Source organism: Malurus melanocephalus, unplaced genomic scaffold (assembly GCF_030028575.1).
Source record: "Malurus melanocephalus ecotype Western Australia unplaced genomic scaffold, MMel_1.1 scaffold_943, whole genome shotgun sequence".
NCBI classification, from domain to species: domain Eukaryota; kingdom Metazoa; phylum Chordata; class Aves; order Passeriformes; family Maluridae; genus Malurus; species Malurus melanocephalus.
This window is the reverse complement of record NW_026624175.1, coordinates 10,298-29,714: the sequence shown is the minus strand read 5'-3', so window position 1 is coordinate 29,714 and position 19,417 is coordinate 10,298. Positions and strand designations below refer to the sequence as shown.

Genomic DNA, 19,417 nt, shown 5'->3' with positions numbered 1-19,417 from the left:
TTCTTTAAAGTCCATTTTAATGTGGGTTTGATTAAATATTAATAATTTTAATAATAATTGCGATGTGTAGTCATATTAATATCCTAATGATAATATTAACATTGTATATATGGCGTATGTTCTAATGCACTATTAATATATGGTGATGTAATTTTTATGTAATACAAACTAATAATATAAATTTAATAATTGTTTTAAATTTTTACRTATTTTTTAAAAATTTAATTCTGATTTAATTTTTAATCTGGCTTTAATTCTGTTCCTGCTTCAAAGAGGCTGCACAGCAGCTGCTCTAWCACCAGGCACCGTGGTCTCCTTTGATGACATCCAATGGCTATACTGTTTTCCCGATGGGACTCTCCATTCGGCAGCATCTGGCTGACACTGACGGCTGTTTCTGTATTTGTGATAAGAATTCCATGTGTGTGTGAGCCTGAGAGCCGGTGATGGGAGCTCAGAGCTGCCACCGAGCCCCTCGCAGGTGTCACACTGGATGGGGGCAGGCTCGAGGTTCCTCCAGCCCATCCCCAGGCCATCGCTCACAGCGCGGTGTCTGCTCACTGCAGCTCTGCTCCTGCACAGCCGGGTCCTGTCTGAGCGCCGAGAGCTTCCAGCCAGACCTCAGGATGTGGATCCACGTGGGCTTCACTTGAAACAGTGCTCTGCTYTGGAGCAGCAGATCACGTTGGAGAWAYGATGCTGAGAGGTGGCAATGSCTTGTTCACAGAGTGYGTCCCCCTGTGCGATGTTCAGTYWGAGATGAAATCCCAGCTGCGCTCTGTGGTTTGTGCTCTGAGYAAGGCAGCAGCCAATGCTCCAACCCCAAAGCTCAGTGGTGTCTGCAGAGCCAACCCCAATATCCTGGGAATCAACCCAGGGAGCTTTAACGCATTAGCAACCGTCCCGGCAGCTTCCTGTGTGGGCTTTGACAGYGTAATAAAATATTAATGCTGATTGTAACTGCTGGTTACTGCCTGGAACAGGTACCASAGTCAGCTGGGACCCAGAGGAGAATGCCGGGTCCAAGGAAAACTGGCACTGAGACTTTACCATGGTGGCCAAAGTGGTCGGTGCCTCAGGCTGGGGATGTACCTCACGGGGAGGAAGAAATTGAGTGGATGCCCAAATCTGCCCATGGGCTGATCCGAGCAGTGCAAGGATTCTGTTCCCTGAAGTGAGCCCCTGTTCCCCCTCCTGCAGCTGAGCAGTTTCACTGTCCCTTGACAGAAATCACCCTGCCAGGAAAACAGCTCTGGGCAGTGGTTGTTAAATACTGCAAACAACCCCTGGACAGCGGCCAGACCCCGACACTGACCACCTGTGTGTGCTGCCAGCGTTTTCCTGCGCAGGTATCCAGCCAGGAGGAGAATCATCCCTGGCAGAGGCTGCTGCTGCACCCCAACTCGGCTGGATGACGAGTTTTGTGGAGAATTCTCTCTGCTTCCCAAATCTCTGCTCTGTGGCCTTGAAAGAGTCTTTTGCAGCAAGAAATGCAGGAAATGAACACATGAGTTTGTAGGGAAATAGCAGAGGGGGACAGTGAGGCAGTGGCTGTGCTTCCCCACTTTTCATTGTTTCAAAAGAAGGAAAAAAACAAAGCAAAACTCCGCAACCCATGCACAAACGTCACACCAGCTCCTCTGCAGATCTGGGACTAAGAGAGACCTCAGACCACCCCTGCCTGCTCCTGAGCCYGTTCCAAAGCCCAGCCCCAAATCCCTTCCCCACAGCCCTTCTCCAGAGCAGGGAGCAAAGGACGGAGCTGGGGGCTGGGACTCTGCAACCAAGACTTTTCCTCATCTCCTGGAGTGAATCCTCCGGCTTGCAGCAGACAAAACATCTGTCTCTGGAGTCCCTGGGTGAGTTTAGGAAGAGCCTGGGCAGACCTGGCTCCCCAGGATCACCCAGCCAGCCTCCCCATGATCCTGTGGGCTGGTAGCACACTGAGGAAGTGAGAGATGAATCACAGCACAAAAGACCCGAATTCATAACATAATGTCTGCCTCTGTGGGCACTTACTGCCCTAAGCAGCCCAGACAGGGGTGGCAGCAAAAATGCTGTCTCTAGATTCCTTAAAAAYGGCTTGAGGAATACAAACCAAAATATCTTGAGAAGCAAAAACCCCCAAAGTAGGGTTTGGCTTTGGGGCTTTTGGGTTTTCCTCAGTCCTTTTCATTGGGAACAGTGATATTTATGTACTGGGGGAGTATCTAGACCAGCAGCAACAATGGAAAGTGTAAACAAACACAGATTGTGACACAGCTTGTCCCAGCTCCCCCTGCCACGAGGTTCCCCATGGCTTTTCTTGCAGCCAAGTTGCCCTTGGGGTCTGGAATTCCCCAGCAGGGCACAGACCCTGCCACAGGCACATGGGGACAGCTCTGTCACCAGTGACGGGTGACAGAGGGCTCCTCTTGGTCCTGTGGGAGATGAGCAGGACTAAGGAGACTTTGGGAGAGCCGGGACCTGGTCAGGGCTGCTGTGGAAGGGCTGTCTGACCATGCAGGAGCCATTCTGGCAGTCACTGTCACCGCCTGAGCTGGGACTGAAGCCCCTTTGCAGCTACAGCCCCCACACTCACAGCCAGCCCAGGCTCCTCACAGCAGAGTCTCAGCCATCTCAATCCTTGAGATAAACTAACCTTGGTGCAATAATTAAATAGCAAAATAACAGTTCAAGCTGGAGAGGGAGCCCAGAGGAAACTCCGGGCTTCTATACCCTTACAGTCTGTGTGCAGAAGAGTCTGGGGTCATCAGCTCATGCTGTGYCCCAAGTGTCCAGTACTCTGGCTGGGCCACAGATCCCTGGGTCCTTCGTTGGGCAAAGGTTTGGAGATGCCTCAGGCTCCTCCAGAGCTCATCCTGCAGCTGAATGGATTCGTTATCAAGGCCGGGAGGGGTGCAGCAGCTGAGGCCAGCCTCAAGATGGGGCCGGGGGCAACAGGGTCAGGGCAGGGTGGCAGGGTGKGGAGGTGGAAGGGTGTGGAGGGGTGACACGGCCCGTGCCAGTGATGGGAGGTGTGTGGGGTGACAGAGTCTGGAGGGGTGACACAGCCTGGGGGTGGCAGGGTCAGGGGGTGCTAGGGCGGGGTGTGTCAGGGTCAGGGGATGCCAGGGCCTGGGGGGATGACAAGGCCTGGGGTGTGTCAGGGGTGGAAGGGGTGCCAGGATCAGGGGGGTGTCAGGGTTCGGGAGTGACGGGGCTGGGGTGTTTCAGGGTCAGGGGATTGCCAGGGTCTSGAGGGGTGACAAGGTCTGGGGTGTGTCAGGGGAGGGAGGGGTACAGGATCGAAGCAGATGTCAGGGTCCAGGGGTGACAGGGTCGGGGTGACAAGGTCYGGGGCTATCAGGGTCAGGGGGTGTGAGCGTCAGGGCGGGGCTGGTGTCCGGAGGAGCCCCTCAGGGGTGTGAGGGTCAGGGTGGAGCGGGGCCGGTGTCCGGAGGGTCAGGGTGGGGCTGGTGTCCGGAAGGGTGCCAGGGGTTTGAGGGTCAGGGTCAGGGCGAGGCCGCTGTCCGGGGTGTGTGAGGGCGGGGCCGGTGTCCGGAGGGTCAGGGCGGGGCCGGTGTCCGGAGGGGCCGCTCAGGGGTGTGAGGGTCAGGGCGGGGCCGCTGTCCGGACGGTGTGAGGGTCAGGGCTGGCAGCTGTCTGGACGGTGTGAGGGTCAGAGCGAGGCCGCTGTCTGGAGGGTCAGGGCGGGGCCGCTGTCTGGACGGTGTGAGGGTCAGGGCGGTGCCGCTGTCTGGACGGTGTGAGGGTCAGGGCTGGCCGCTGTCTGGACGGTGTGAGGGTCAGAGCGGGGCCGCTGTCTGGAGGGTCAGGGCGGTGCCGCTGTCTGGACGGTGTGAGGGTCAGGGCGGTGCCGCTGTCTGGACGGTGTGAGGGTCAGGGCTGGCCGCTGTCCGGGGTGTGTGAGGGCGGTGCCGGTGTCCGCACTGTCTCGGCACTGCCGTCTCCGGGCGAGCGGCGCCTCCGCAGCCGCTCATTGGCGGGAGGCGCGAGAGAGCTGTTCTCCCATTGGCCCGCGCTCCGGCGGGCGGGGCCAATCGCGGCGCAGCGCTTTGATCGCCCGGCGGCTGTTACCGCGTGCTGAAGAGACTCGCTCATGTTGCGCTGGGAGGCGCGAGGCGGCCGCGCGGCCGCTGATTGGCCGGGGGCGCGCGGGGCGGGGCGGCCGTTGGGCCGGCGCGAGGACAACGGCCGGAACTCGCCTCAGGGGTGCCCGCGCCGGGAGCAGCCCGGGAGCCATGGAGGTGAGCGACGGGAGAGCGACCGGGACCGACATAGGGATGAGGGGCCGGGACCGGGACGGGGACCGGGACGGGGGGCGACTGTGCGAGTCCGCCCGTCACACACCCGGCAGGTCGCCGCAGCTTTTTCGGGCCCGGCCCTGCCGGCGCTGAGAGGGCGCTGTGGCCCGCAATGGCCCACAATGATTGTCCGAGCCCCGCTACCTTCTTCGGGCCCTCGAGTGTGGGAGCASGTGTGAGATACGGAGCTCAGGCCTGTGGGGAAGATACTTTTCAGCATCCGAAAAAATAGCTGTTTAGGGAAAATGAGGAAAAGCGTGGGTTTGGGGGTATTTTAGGGCTGCCTCTGGCCCTATAGGTTCAAGCTTGTTCTGTGGGATCACAGACTATGTGAGTTTTATGTGTCCCTCTGAACCGTGATCTCTGAGGAGAAAATATGGTACAACAAGCTCAGGATATAGAGCCGAGCTTTGCAATAACTCAGTGTGTTCACTTATTTGGAAAATGTGCCTGAAAAGTACAGAAAAATACCTGGGTATAATAGTGGTGTGAGCTACAATGAAGATCATTCTATAGGTTGCATAGGTTTGGTGAATCCTCAGGAAGCAGTAGTAGGATATGTTTTTGGAAAGCAGAGCTTCAGAACCCTAATYCTGGGAAGCTGACTTTTTTTTTAATTTATTCATCATTGTAGATGAACTGCTATGGTAATATTATGCCAATWACTTTACTTTTCCCTTTGTTGGTTTTTAGCTAGCCTGTTTAACTTTTCCTTGTGTGCTTCACCCTTGGGAAAAGAGCTCTGAGCTTTTGTTTGTTCTCATTCTTTGCTCCTGCTGGCCTGTGATTTCTGGAACTTGAAGGCAGGGATGTCTCTCCAGTGGAAGTTGTTTCTCCTATAGTTGCAGAACACATTTCCACCACACCTCCCAGGGTGTGTATTGTAGGAAATTTCCAGCTTCTGACATTTGGGAACATCCATACCTTCGTGTAACTTAGACAGTGTAATGGGAGCCATGATGGAAGGACAAGAGGTGTCCAGGAATGCGTGGAAGGCTGAATGACTCCTCTRCTGCTGTTGGAGGAAGGGTTCCCTGCTCATGGSAGGGGTGGGAAAGGGATGARCTTTAAGCTCTCTTCCAAACCATGCCMTGATTCCGTGAGCATTTTGCTTCTGTGTTAGATGTTCCTCTGTTGTTGGGAAGCTCAGCTGGTGGGAACCGGGAGAGTGCAGGCTTGCTCTTGTTCTGCACCTTCTCTGTCCCTGAACACCTTTGGAGTTTCTTGTGCTTTGATGGGTTCAGCTTTTCCTTAAGGGTAAATATTGAAATGTTTTACATCCATATATAGAAGCAAATCCTTGAAAACTCAGGTGGAAGGCAATCTACCAGTAAATTAGAAGCATTAAAGAAGTTAACACTGATAWAAAATCCACAACTGTCAGCTCTGTTTATAATTGTGTCTTTATGTATAATTATGCCTCTGTGTGTAATGATGTCCCTGTCCCTGCAGCCCAATGTGGTTTTGTGTGTATAATGATGTCCCTTCAGCCCAACGTGGTTTTGTGTGTATAATGATGTCCCTGTCCCTTTCCCTGCAGCCCAACATGGCTCTCTGTGTGTAATGATGTCCCTGTCCCTTTTCCTGCAGCCTAACGTGGCGTTCCGAGGTGGCAGCCGCTGCTGGGGCAGCACAGAAGCGGGTGGGAGGCCCACGGACGTGTTCAGCACTGCTCTGCCAGGCTCTGCCTCGCTCTATGGCTGCTACAAATCACAGGTTTAGTTGGTTATTGATTTTTTTTTTAATAGCTCTGTAAGAGTGGGTTGCTCATAAACAAAATGGTCAGAAWGTGTTTCTAGAGTGGTTGCTCATACTGGTGAACATAAATCAGAGCGTTTAACTGTAATAAAATTTCATTCTGTAACTTTGATCAGAGGGGACAGTAGCTTTTCTAATGCAGTTACAGATGAAGCAATAAGGGGTGTTTGTTAAAATGGAGTTTCACAGTGGGTTCTTCTGTTGCCATGAACAATTGTAGGCAAAGTGAGGAGCAAGCACCTCTTTTAGGAAAACTGGAAAGTGGGTAAGAAGGAGAACCATAGCTATTACCTCAGATATTTCTGTAGCCCAAGCRTTCATATGAACCAGTTCATAGTCTGATCAGTCTCTCTTGGAATTTTTGCCTTTCATAGCCATAAACTTTCACTGTGGTAAAAGACTCAAATGCAAATTAATTCCCAGGACCTTCAAGATCAGACTTGCTATTTACTCCATACAGGAYATGTTACTTTGTCAGACCACTCTGCTCCATGAAGGAGTGTATCRTGTATCTTTAACATTTAATCCTGCTAAAACACCATTAATTGTTTCACTTAGTAAGAGCTTAGAAGGCCTATTGTGTTTAAACTAAACAGGCAAATGTTCCTTTTCACTTAATCAGGATATAATGCCTTTCCTCCAAAGGAATTTGCTCTAAGTTTTCTTGAGTATCTTGTAATGATGGGGAGAAAGGAGGTGTCTCCTAACTCCTATCAGGTATCAACCAGTAAAAACTGGTGTTTTAGGCTAACATTGTTACCAGTTTWAAAAACCCTCTAAACATAAACAAAGAGTCTGGTTGAGAAAGGAGACATTGTTTATTCTGTGCAGGTTGCAAGGGGGAAGTTTTCCACAAATCCAGCCCACCAAGGCGTAAAAAYCAAGAGAATTTTAGACACCAACGTTTCCATAGACCTGCGTGTCTAATCCACAGTTCCTGCCTGCCCAATGCAGGGTCATTGAGTTTGTTGATCTGTAMATAAAATGTCCCACCAGTAGTGATCTCCATCTCTCTTTGCTCATTCCACTGCCTGATGGATCTCTTTGCTGTCATGATTGTGTAATAAAGTGTTTCTGCTACTCTTTTTAGCTTCTTGTAACAGCCTTTGCAGATTTTTACGTTGTAGCAGTTTCTTACTAGCATGAGCCTCATACCCATAGACGTAGGTTATGTAGTTGAAGTTGAGCTATAGGTTTTTTTTGTTAGTTGAAAGAAAGGTACTGGGGCTGAATAATTTAAATCACAGCCTCTTACAAACACAAAAATTAGAATGGGATTTAATTGATTTTCTATTTCTGTGTATTCACAAGGATCATTAAAGCATACCCACCCTTTACCTATGTATACACACACCTTTTTTATATTAATTGCTAGCAGAATTTCCAAATTACAGATGTTCCATATCTAGGCAAATATATTGAGATTCAATTGTATTTCCTTCATAAACAAATTGTTGTTCATGTGCTATACAGGTGCTGACACCTGTGGTTTGTCATTGTTTCATTCTTAAGGGCCCATACTCTGTSCTATTGGATACATTGTGGTTCCATTATTGATCAGGCCAAGAACAATAATAGGATGAATATCATGTACTATAACTTTAASTATAGTCAATATTAAATAATATTTGTTGTTTTCCTGCCTCCTTAATTACATACAGACTGATTTCCCAGATTTGAGGGGCTTTGGGAGGTGTTAATGACCAGGGTTTTCCTTTTACCTTTACTTATATCCAATGGCCTTCTGCTACTTCTTTGTCTCCTGTGGCTCAGCAATGATATTTRCCTTCATCCTCCTTATGCATCAGAGGAAATTTTAGAGAGTGTGTGTTGTCAGATTCCCATCTAGTTGTAACATTAATTAAATACTAAAATTCTCTTTTATCCTCCTTGAAGCATTGTACAATTGGTTTCCTRTTACAGTCTTTGGACAAGAAAGAACAAAAGGCTTACCTATGTAAGTTTCATGCTCAGAAAGGTTAAGGCAATTCAGRGAAATGTGTCACAGTAAGAGTCCTAACCAATGTAAAATTATACTGACAATTTTAGGAAGTTTGACATCTGGCACTGTCTGAGCAATCCTGGTCTGTGCAATTGTGTTTGTCTAAAATAATTACTGCCGTTAGAATTGCTACTGCCCTTTGAAGGCATTCAAATTCTATTTAAGACAGGTGTTCTTCCTAGGCACAGTTCATGAAGTTACTTTTTAATTTTTTTAGTCCCCAAAGGCCAGAGGAGGTGGTTTCTCACTTACCTGGTCCATCTGTTTTCTTCAGTTGTGAATGGTGGTTCCATGGCTCTAATCTTTGAAGTTTCACGTTGGTGTGTGTTGTGAAAGGAACCTTTCCAAACAGAATGTAAAATACAAAAGCTTTCGCTAAGCCTTAAGCAACACCTGTTAAATACAAAGAGCATCTCTTTGTATTCAAAAGAGGGATAAAAGATGAGAATGATACCWTCAGCTTCCATCTGTGACAGAGAGCAAAGGAAGGGACAGAGAACTCTGCTTAAAGATTCGAATTMTTGTGCTTGAATATAAAGAGAACTGTGCTTAAAGACATGGGCTGAAATTGCTGTATTCCAAGTGTGTAGTTACTTCTAGTGCTCTGGTTCCTCTGAGAGTGGACTAAGTTGCCACCACATAGCATGCAAAATGACAGTTTGATGTGTTTCTTATTCAATAWATGCTTTTATTGCACATTAAATGCAGAATGAAGAAAATGTGGAGTTACCTCAGGCCTACAGTTCTTCCCTTTCAACATCAGAGTACTCTACACCCATGGACCCTTCCCTTTTGTACCCTCCTTGGTCTACATGTACAGATGACACCAAGCAGCCTGCTGCTTCTCAGATGAACCTGAAGTCCAGGTAGTCATCCTTGACAGGAGTGTGTGTGTGTTAGAGTAGATGGATTATATTTTTTGTTTAATGTAACTTAGGAAATAGTTTGAATGAAGGAAGTGTTTTTATTAATATGCAGTTGRTTTTCAGGATTCAGCCCGAAAGGAACGATTATGGCAGTGAAACTGATTTATATGGACTCGTGTCAAACATCTTAGAAGAACAAGACAAACCACAGCCATGCTTTACTGAGGGGTGAGTGTGGTGCAGGTGCTGCTGCTGAGCTGTTCCTCTRACAGAAAATCCCCTTTCTGAGCTCCTGAGTCAGCTTCATTTGCTGCTGGCCAGGCCTCATGCTCTATGAGCTTTCCCTTCCTTCCCCTGCTCTTCCAGAATTTTGCTTGGGATACTTGGAAGCTTTTCTCAAGGCACTTAGATTGCATGGCAGCTTCTGGCTATCTGGTATTTACAGAACTTGTTAATTGGCATTTTTTACATGAGACCTTAACAAATGTTCTGGACATGCTGTATTCAGATAAATCTCCTGGATAGATGCCTTAGTCTGTTTTTTTAATTTTAATTAAGACTGAATTCAGACTTTAGATTTCTTTCTTAATTAATGTCAATTCGCAGAAAGAATACACAAAGCACAGACTCCTTCACTTTTTCCTGAACTGGCAGGAGAGAATTCCATGCAAAATTAATGTTTCTTGGTGTTAGTGCTRCCTAAGCAATATTTGTGTATCTAAATGTCAGGTTTATTTTGCCTGTATGTCCACACCAGAACAGACAATTACATAGTCATGACAACATCACACAGAAGGGTGCAGGTCCAGCATCCCTGAGATACTTGCAGAGAACTCTGTCTTTTCCAGGTCTAAGAGACAAGACAGGGAGCCAGCTCTCAGATTCCCAAACCAGGCACTGCTTTTCCTTTCTGTCTTCCCAAACAATTCCAGTGMTTTCTGTGTTTGTCCTGAGTTATGTGGCTGAAATGAGGGAAAGCTTCAGAGTCAGTCTTGATATCATGAGACAACTCAGTAATTCCTTTGCTTTGGACAGCAGGGCTGGTTCAGTACTCCCAGATTTRGGCTGCAATGACTTCCAGGCACAATTTCTTGTTTACTTAGCCTGTTCACAGTTTTCCTTGGAAGTCAGGGATAGATTGTCCTGTGTTAATTCACRGTGGTTAATGGAAGGAAAGAAGTATGCTGGGATGCTGCCTCTGGTTTTACCTGCAGGAAGCAGTGTAGGCCAGTGTAAGGCAGAAGTGAGGTGAGAGAGAATGTTTTCTGTGGTGTGCTGGGACATGACTTTGGAAGACTGAGGGCAGTCTGGTTGCCTGAACTTGGTGCTGAACTAGGTGTATTTTGGTGGTGATGGACAGTAAATCTCCTGACAGGACTGATGGACCAGAATTTGGTGTGTACTCATCTCTTGCAGCTTCAAGACCTGTCCTTGAGCTGTTGGGGTGAGTTTAGACAAGACAGAATCAGTTTTCTCAGCAAGATGAGGGAAATTGAACATGACAGGAATGGGGTAGAAGTTGAAGTCAGATATCTTGGAATCATTTGAGAAAAATGATTTGGGAATAATTGGTTTCTTAAACCTTGTTTTGTGTTTGGGAATGAAGAGGAGCAGCACAGATCAAACTCTAATCATGTGCTTCTTGTTTTTCAAGGAGTTGCCCTCCCACCCTGAAATCAGTGTGGCCAGTGAAYGCGACCAGAATGGACCACCATGAGCTGTTGCCAGAAGCCAGGAGGGCAGTTGTTGGAGCTGTGCCACAGCAGGGTTTCTATACCAGTGAATCCATCCCTGCTGCTGACAAGCAGTTCCTGCAGAGTCCCGCTCTGGCAGCACAGCAGAAAGCAGACGATTGTTACCGTGGCTTTGCTGGTGTGGACCTGGAGGAACAGAGTTTGTACCCTGCCAGGAGTGATCGTGCCAACGGCTGCAACTTGCAGGCTAATGACAGTGTGAAGACAGCACCTGTCTATCAGAACTACCCCTACCTGAAAAACACCTTTGCAGCCCAGGCTGGGTACTCAGAAGCAATCAAAGACTCAGCAGCCGATGCTTATTCTTACGGAAGGGAGAAGGTGTGTCCCAAAGGAGCAGATGCACAGGTGCACCCAAAGCGGGCAGAAACGTTCCTTCCACAGTGTCATAGATACAATGAGAACACAGATTATGCYAGATACACTGAATATTCTCATGCTGGTAAAGCAAAGCCCAACAAGAGCACCAGTTGTAGCCTCCAAGAGAATAGAAAGCTGGTAAATGGAACCCCTGAGGCACCACCTCTGGATGCAGAGCCCTATGCTAAATTATTTCAAGTTAAATCAGGAACTCAGAAAAAATTTGAAGATACAATTTCAGATCAGCATGACTTTACATTTCCCAAGTCTGTAGGACTTGCATCAGAAAAACCATTTGCAAATGAATCTTCCTTCGGCACTGATTTTGGGCAAAAATTTGAATATGGACTAAAATCTTTTGCAGCTTGTCCAGGGAATAATGGTGTGGAAAAGCAGCAATTTTCCAAAGCCGATCTTCAGAATCCCGAATTCTATAAATCACTTCCAGTGTTGCCCAATGCAGCAGTCCCCTCAGCAGGCTCCAGTGCCAGGCCAGCATGGATGAACATCCAAACCAAGCCCACGGCTTCCGGCCCCTTCCAGAATCCAAGTCCTTTGTTGAAACTGAATAATCAGTCACCCGCATTTCCRAAAAGCTCCCGTCATTCTAATGATGTTTTTCAGTTGCCGTCTTCAAATTTGCCTTTAAATAGTAATTTACTTCACAAGTACTGTCAAGACAATGCATTCCTCTCTGGCCTTGACTTCGGCTACAGCGCTGCAGAACGAGCTAGGGCAGCTGCGTGCATGGAAGCCCTGGTTAGAGGTGGGGAAGAGAAYCTCATTGAGTACCTCAGTGAAAAGAAGTTGAAGCAGCCAAATGGATTCTGTGACAGTTACTTGGCCCAGCAGTTGGGGATCATTGACAATCTGAACAAACAGCGTTTCCAGCTGAAGCCACAGAGCGAGCACTGTGATCTGGAAGGGCAAAACCAGGCRGATGGGGTGTTTCAGGACATGTACCAGGAGTTACTGGAGTCTCAAGGGCAGCTCCATCTTGGGGCAGGGAATGGGGACAGCAGTGCCATCAATCCCGGGGGCTGCCTGCAGGCTCCAGGCATTGCCAACTGCATGGTGGGTGACTTCAGGCGGAACCGGCAGCTGGGGCCCAGCTCCTTCCCTGTGAGACCYTCTCATCTCCTGGGCCGTTCCGTGGTGCCTCTGATGGAGCCTCACACCTTGTTCTCCCAGGATGATCTCAAACGCCTCTACCCCTGCTTTACCGAGAAGATGTACGGTGACAATGCTCTTTCTGGTTTCGTGTCAGCATTTGGATTTCAAAAGCAAGTTAAAAGCCGCAGCGGGCCTGCCAGTGAGCTGCATGTGAGATTGGAGGAGTGTTATGAGCAGTGGAGAGCTTTGGAGAAAGAAAGAAAGAAGGTAAGAAAACCAAACTACAATAATATCACAGATTTGATGTAAATCTCATCCTGCTTAGTGCAGTCACAGATCATGGGTAGTTCTGCTGTTAGGAGTTGAAATGCTTGATGTGACTTCAAAGTTGCAAGTTTGTTTCTCTGTGTGTTTTGGGACAGAAAATAAAAGGTGTGGAGATTTGTAGACTGGCTGGGAGCATWACTAATGTTGTGTGGAACCTTGCACTAAAAGCAGGAATTCAGGGGCTTTTCCAGTCTCAGGGTTGAGGAAGATGTATTCATTAGGAACAAAGACCTGTTACACCTTTTTTTTATTAATACAATAAATACAGTGCCTCTGGATCTTTGAAAGAAAACCCAGTAAATATATTTTGAACTGGAACTATTAATTCTTGCAATTCAATTTTTTAGGAACTACATTGAATTGTCACCTCCTATTTCCCTGAAGGTTTAAACCTAAGGTGTATTTGAAGGGGTTCTTTTTTTTCCCCCAGAAAYAGAGGCTGAAGGAAGGGTCATTTTAATCAAAACCCTTGCAGTAAAAGACTCAGGTAGTGCCATGTGAAGCCCTACTAAAAGCAGTTGCCTTTTTTGATTAGCAACAGTAGGAAAATTTGTCTTCATTTCACCACTTGAGATGAGGTTTGAATTTCAGTACCTGGGACTGTCTGTGGGGGAAGCTGGACCAAATGTCACCTGGCAATAGTGGSGCCTTTGGGAGCCCTCCTGTGCCAGCCCCTACAAAGAAACCAGTTCCAAGGGATGTAATGTGGATTTTTTTACGGTGTTTCCTGACAAAAGCGAGTGGTTGCTTTGAATAGAGGGGTTGAGGAAGAGTGAGCCCAGCTTGAGGAGAGGAGGTGGTGTCTGGAAAGTGCAAGAGAGAAGAGGTTGCCATGTGCACGGCCAGGGGCCATGGTGAGGGAAATTCAGCTTTTTTTGTGGAATCCCACAATGCTTCGGGTTGGAAGGGACCTTAAAGCCCATCCAGAGCCACCGCCTGCCATGGGCAGGGACACCTCCCACTGTCCCAGGCTGCTCCAAACCCCATCCAACCTGGCCTTGGACACTGCCAGGGATGGGGCAGCCACAGCAGCTCTGGGCACCCTGTGCCAGGGCCTCCCCACCCTGACAGGGAACAATTTGTTTCTAACATGGATCCTAAACCTTCTCTCTCTCCCTCGCGCTCTCTCTCTCTCTCTCTCTCTCTCTCTCTCTGTGAAGCCACTCCCCTTTGTCTTGGCACTCCACGCTCTTGTGAACAGTGCACCACTATGAAACCATCCAAGAATGGCAATTTTAAATCAGATTYAGCTAATTCTATGTTGTTATGGGTRTTTCAGGGTGRCATAACAATGGGATGAGAGAGATGGAAATTTAGAATCTTGYTGCAAACWRKTTTCAAAATTATTTTCTGATGGCTAAATAAAATATAGAATCATGGAATGGTTTGGTTTGGAAGGAACCTTAAAGACCATCCAGTCCCACCCCGTGCCATAGCAGGGACACCTTCCACTAGACCAGGGTGCTTAGAAAAAAAAAATCTTTCTGTAGTTTAATTAATCTGTACAAAAATTAGCTTAATTGCTGACTGAAACAGTTTTAATTTTATGTGTGAGATCCACATCTGTGTGGTCTTTTTTTTTTTTTTTTCCCTGTAATTCTGACTTGCCTCCATTTTATTTCCAGGCTAAACCAGTACAGGCTGTAGTCAGAGTGAGCAGACATAGCATTGCTGGAACACGGTGTGTTGGCACGATTGCTTTAGTTGAACTGCTTTGAGTAAAGCAGTTGTTCACTTAAGGCAGGTGATTGTCTCACCAAAGGGTTAAATCCCAAATGCTTGAATCCTCACTGTCTCCTTTAAAAAACTCGAAAACCCTGATGGGAAGAAATTGAATCTGATATTTTTTCTTGTTTCTGTAATGAAGCACACTCTGCATGTACATTCTGAGGGAGTTGTTCTTTTGTTTTCCTGCAGACTGAATCAGCTCTTGCTAAGAATTTCCAAGGGAAGAAGGTTTCCAGTACTAACAACGTTCCAATTCCAAGGTTGACATCAAATCCATCAAGGGTTGATCGCTTAATTGTGGATCAGCTACGGGAACAAGCCAGAGTGAGTTGTAGGACTAAAAAAATCTATTGAACTTATCCCATAGAACTTAGAGTACAGTGTGAGATAGGTAAAATGATCACAGCAGCTTTTCCCAAAATAGCTTTGTTCTTCAATGCTGTGCAGGGAATAACATTTCAGCAGTCCGTGCTAGAGTTTCTGTAGCTCCAGTGTGCTGTTTCCAGGGAACCATGGAGGGGCTGAAGCTCAGTTACATCCCCATGTGCTGGAAGGATGTGGTTCCTGGTGCACGTGTTGCAGCATCCAGTCCTGGAGCATGTACACAGCTCTCAGGGGTGCTGCATTCACAGCAGCTCAGTAGGGAAATGTTCACTATGGATTTGGAGACACTGTGTTGGAGGAGGTATTTGTGGGGAAAAGCAGGTTAATTATTGTTTGGAAGATGGTGTCATGTATATTTGCATGAGAGTCTGGTATATTTTAATGCAGAATGATTATCTGATGCATATTCAGCCTGGGTTTCTGGTACCAGTTTGCTGTTTAATCCAGAGAGCCATAACCAGTAGGGCAAGGGAGACTGGGTCTGCTGAGCTCTGTGGGCAAACCATGGTGCCGGTGACAGCCCTGGGGAGGTGACAGCTGGAGGAAGGAGGGAGCACAAACTCTGCCATCAGAATGGTGAGGGGTTGCTGTGGCCCTGCTGAGGCCTAGTGACCAGAGCCAGGGTGTTGGTGCTGCAGGGGGAAGAGAGGCAGAGACCAGACCTGTCCCTGCCAGGGGCTGTGGGGTGAAAGGGTTCTGGGAAATGTTGGATTTGGAGTGGGCAGCAGTGGGGAGCAGCAGCTAGTCCTACCTGCCTCACATACGAGAAATAATCCATGGAGCTTCAGTCTGTTCACTGCCTGGTGCTGTTCATGCAGCTGGGAGATGAACTGAAAGATGTGGATGGGCTCGGTGTACGCTTTTTAAACTTCTGCTCTATGAAGCCCAGAAGAACAGTCATTTCCATGTTGAGAATTTTCCATGTTTAGTTTGCCTGCCCTTGTCCTGATACTTTAAAACTGCCTCCAAAACAGGGTTTAAGCCTCTCTAGCCATTTGAGCAACCAAACTTTAGGATACAGAACCTCAAACCCTTGTTAGGTAGCAACTGAAAAGTAGTTTTAAGGATGTTCAACAGCAGAGTGGGGCTGTTAAATCTGGATTTAAGTTCAGAAAGCTTGGTGATGGCCAGAGAGGACCCCTGCTATGAACTTTTGAGTGGAAGCTTAGTTGCCTAAATCTGGGATCAACTCTTTATAGTGTGGAGCATCCAGTTAAATGCTTTTGATAGTCACAAGCTTTACTTTTGGCCATTAAGTGTAGCCATGGGCCAAGGAACATCCCAGTTTGGGGATTTTTAGTTTTCTCTCTTTCTGCAGACCAATAACCATGTTCTCAGTATTAGGTTACTGGCTGAGCAGTCACTCACCAGGGGGAGAAACCCACAAGTGATGTGACTGGTGTAAGATAAGACAACAAAGATGCAGCTTTTCAGTGGACTAAAGAAACCTGAATTATTTCTGGATGTTTGTGCTTAGTTCCCTTAATGTTCAGAGTTCATCCCAAAGGTCAGCCCACATATGTGGCTCCCACAGCAGCTTTCCTTTTCCCAGTCCAGCTGTGACTGCTGCTGGCTGAAGCTGCCCCACACAGCACGAGGGGTTCATCTGGGTGAAACCTGGCCCATGTGGGACTAGTTTTCACCCAGAAATTGCAGCAGTGTTGTGAGAAGGAAGGACCCCAGGGCTCTGCATTCAGGGAAATGCATGTTGTCCTGGAACCGCCTCCTGTCCATGGATGTCTCAAAGCTATACAGATCTGTTATTAACCAATAAGCTGGGGGTCCTTACTGGGGTGTTGAAGTTCTGCTGTTGTGCTTTGCACACCCAGCTGTGACACAGCTTCGAGCTTGGAGTTAACAAATCACAGGTGAGAACTTAAAACTGCTTCAGCTCTAACTTCACRAACTGTTCTCAAAAGAAAATAATGATTATCATTAATCTGTTCTCCCTAATTAGTTAATTTTCTTGTAAGTGTAGATGAGTACAGTGTGAACTCATGTAAGATGGGAATTGTTCATTAGGTTGTGACTTTACTGGGGAAGATGGAGCGCTTGCGCAGTTCTCCGCTCCACGCCAACATCTCCACTGCTCTGGATAAACACCTGGAGTCCATCCACGTGGTGCAGGCATGCAGGAAGGATGAAATTGTCAATGCTTCAGGTCGGCAGCGGCATGGCCCTCCCAGGTGCCAGGATGAGAGAGGTACAGCTGAGCTTATGTACATTTATTTATAAGGTAGCTGAGAAGTTGAAAATGTGTTGCAAGGCTATAAAAAATAAGTGAGGGGCTTTGTTTTAATTTTTTTTTCAGTGTTAGAGCTTTGCCAAAGGCAGACTGGGTGGAGTTTGGATGAGGGTTTGAGGAGACGTTAAAACTGGGTTTTAGAGATAAATAGGTTAAATCAATTTGGAGGTTGTACCAGCCCAGGTGATACTCACAGCTCTGGGTTTCAACACCCATTCACATGACCTATGTGCTTCAGTTCAATGCCCCAAATGAGCTGTTCCTTCACCCATGGTACGGATTTCTTGGCAGGACAGGTGAAGGACCCCTCTGTGACCCAGAAGGGGAAGGCCCAGGTGCCATTAGTGTGTGTGTGTGTGTGTGTGTGTGGTACGTGTGTGTACATGGAGCACCCCATGCACACCCAGGTGTGAAGCTGCAGCAGGAAAGTGCTGTAACAAACTCAGGACCTAACAGCCACTCACCTGCCTCGTTGTGTGAATGCAGAGAAATTCACATCCAGCTTTTATAAACTGGATAGGTCAGGCACTAAAGGGACCTCAGGTGTGGGGTGAGGGAACTCTCAGCAGTGCTGCAGGACTAAAGGGCTGTTTCCTCCCTCCCACAGTGGTGCTGGCTCTGGCCGTGGCGCTTCGAGCCCTGTGCCTGGCCACGCGCAAGGTCCGCACCGTGCTGTGGTGCGCCTTCCAGATGACCCTGCCAAAATCCTCCACTGGAAAACGGGCTCGGGAGAGACTTCCCCAGGAGGGGGCACCACCCGAAGAGAAACGGGCAGAGACCCCCCCGGCTGCAGCTGTGACCCCGCGAGGGCCCAGGGAAGGGGGTGCAGAGGGAGCCCCGGGGTCGTGCACAGACCTGCTCCGCAGTGTGTATGAGAGAGGAGACTCGAATTCCTCATAATTTTGATTCTTTTTAGTTACTTTAAAGTTTCAACTGCTAAAGTTCATATTTAAAGCTGTATCTTGATGAGAAGTGAGATTTGCCTTAAGGGCTCTCAGGTTAAGCTGTTAACGTGACAGGCAGGGCCAGAATGTTGTTAAGTGAAACTGGTGAAAGTTAACTTAAAAAATAATCAGATTAATTCATTAACAGCCAAGATATTATTTAACTCCTGCAGGTGAAGCCTGGTGTCCAACTCTCCCCATAACTCCTTTTAGTTTTGCTTTAGAAAATAGGTTTTTAAATAATGATTCTTAAAGACTGGTGTGACGGGGTGTGAGGTTGGTTTCAGATCAGATTGTGATGTAAAATGGTTTCCTTATTGAACTAAAACCTGGAAACAGGAAGAAAAAAGCCTAGCAATACCCAATATTCATGTAAAAGTAGATATTTAAAATACATATAATTTATTAATTTGAGATTTTAAAGTCTATGTTTTGGAAAGGCAATATGCACCAGGTTCCACTAAATTACCAGTAGAGCAGAATTGCTGTGTGAAACCATGAATTTAGTGAATGTGTTCAGATATTTGGAATGCTCTTCCTTTACAACAAAGGAACTACTGTTGTAAAGTATTTAAGCATAATCAAACTACGACAGGCAAACAGGATTGTCCTGCAGAGCTGTGAAGGAGCTTCAATAATGAGCGTTGTTTTTAATTTAACTTCGGAAAAGGTAGTGCCAAGTTCTGAAATTTGGATTTTCTTAAAGTTACTAGTTTGGTTTGAGATTTGATTGTCAACTTGTAGGCTTCTTAGTTCCCTTCTGCATTTGGGCAGCTCCCAGCACTGGTGTTTGCTTGCAGCTCTCAGTCCTTAGGAGCAGAAGTGATGGATTCACCAGCACCTGACACTGGTGCTGGGGGAGGAGTGACCCTGGTAAACTCACAACCAGTGGGTTAAAGGTACTGAGCTGTCCATGCCTGCACACCCTGGTACTGCCACAGCTCTGTTCTTCCTGCTGCTGGGAATGCTGATATGCAGAAGGGGTGATGGCATCAGATAAATTGTTGTTAGATGAYGTGCAGAAATGCCTGAGAAGGGCTCAGCAGAAGGTGGGGTGTGATCACTGCAATGACCAGAAGTGCTGCCGGGTGAGTGGGGCAGAACAAGCGCAGCTTCATAACAGTCACTGCACTGGGGGTTGTTCAGTTTAACCCAGGCCGTGTTGATATTAAAGCAAAACTGACTGTGCTGACTGGAGTTGTCTATAGGAAATAAACTCATTTATGTTGAAGAGCTTTTGTTCTCCAAGTGTGTTTCCAGGCTGGGCTCCTCGAGCCTGAACCATCACCAGGGGGAATCATTCAGTCTGTTACAGAATTGTGTTCAGGATAAATCAAAGGGGATGCTGAAATCACTCTCTGTAGAGAGCCATGACCATAACATCAGCCACGCCAAGGGGAGCCACCGTAGGGAATGTTTCTTCCCTGCAAATGTCTTGTTGGCTCCAAGCTCTGCACTGCCAGAGAAGGCTGATGCAGCAATTCCATCATCTGCACTGGGAATCTTAGGGGTGAGTCCAGAGTATTCCTGCTCTATAAATAACTCCCTGATGCCAATGCCAGCTGTGCACTGCTGACTGTCATGAATGGAGCAGCAGCGCTCTGAGCTCCAGAGGCCGAGTGGGTGCTT

General features: G+C 47.5%; 1 protein-coding gene across 1 annotated transcript; it reads left to right on the top strand.

Moving 5' to 3' along the window:
• Window positions 1-4,419: 4,419 nt before the first annotated feature.
• Window positions 4,420-17,744, top strand: MEIOC (meiosis specific with coiled-coil domain). Its single transcript, XM_057386265.1, has 8 exons — window positions 4,420-4,482; window positions 5,898-6,023; window positions 8,776-8,933; window positions 9,057-9,161; window positions 10,588-12,427; window positions 14,405-14,539; window positions 16,622-16,802; window positions 17,452-17,744. The coding sequence occupies exons 1-8, from the start codon at window positions 4,420-4,422 to the stop codon at window positions 17,742-17,744; spliced, it is 2,901 nt and encodes a 966-aa protein (XP_057242248.1).
• The last annotated feature ends 1,673 nt before the right edge of the window (window positions 17,745-19,417 follow it).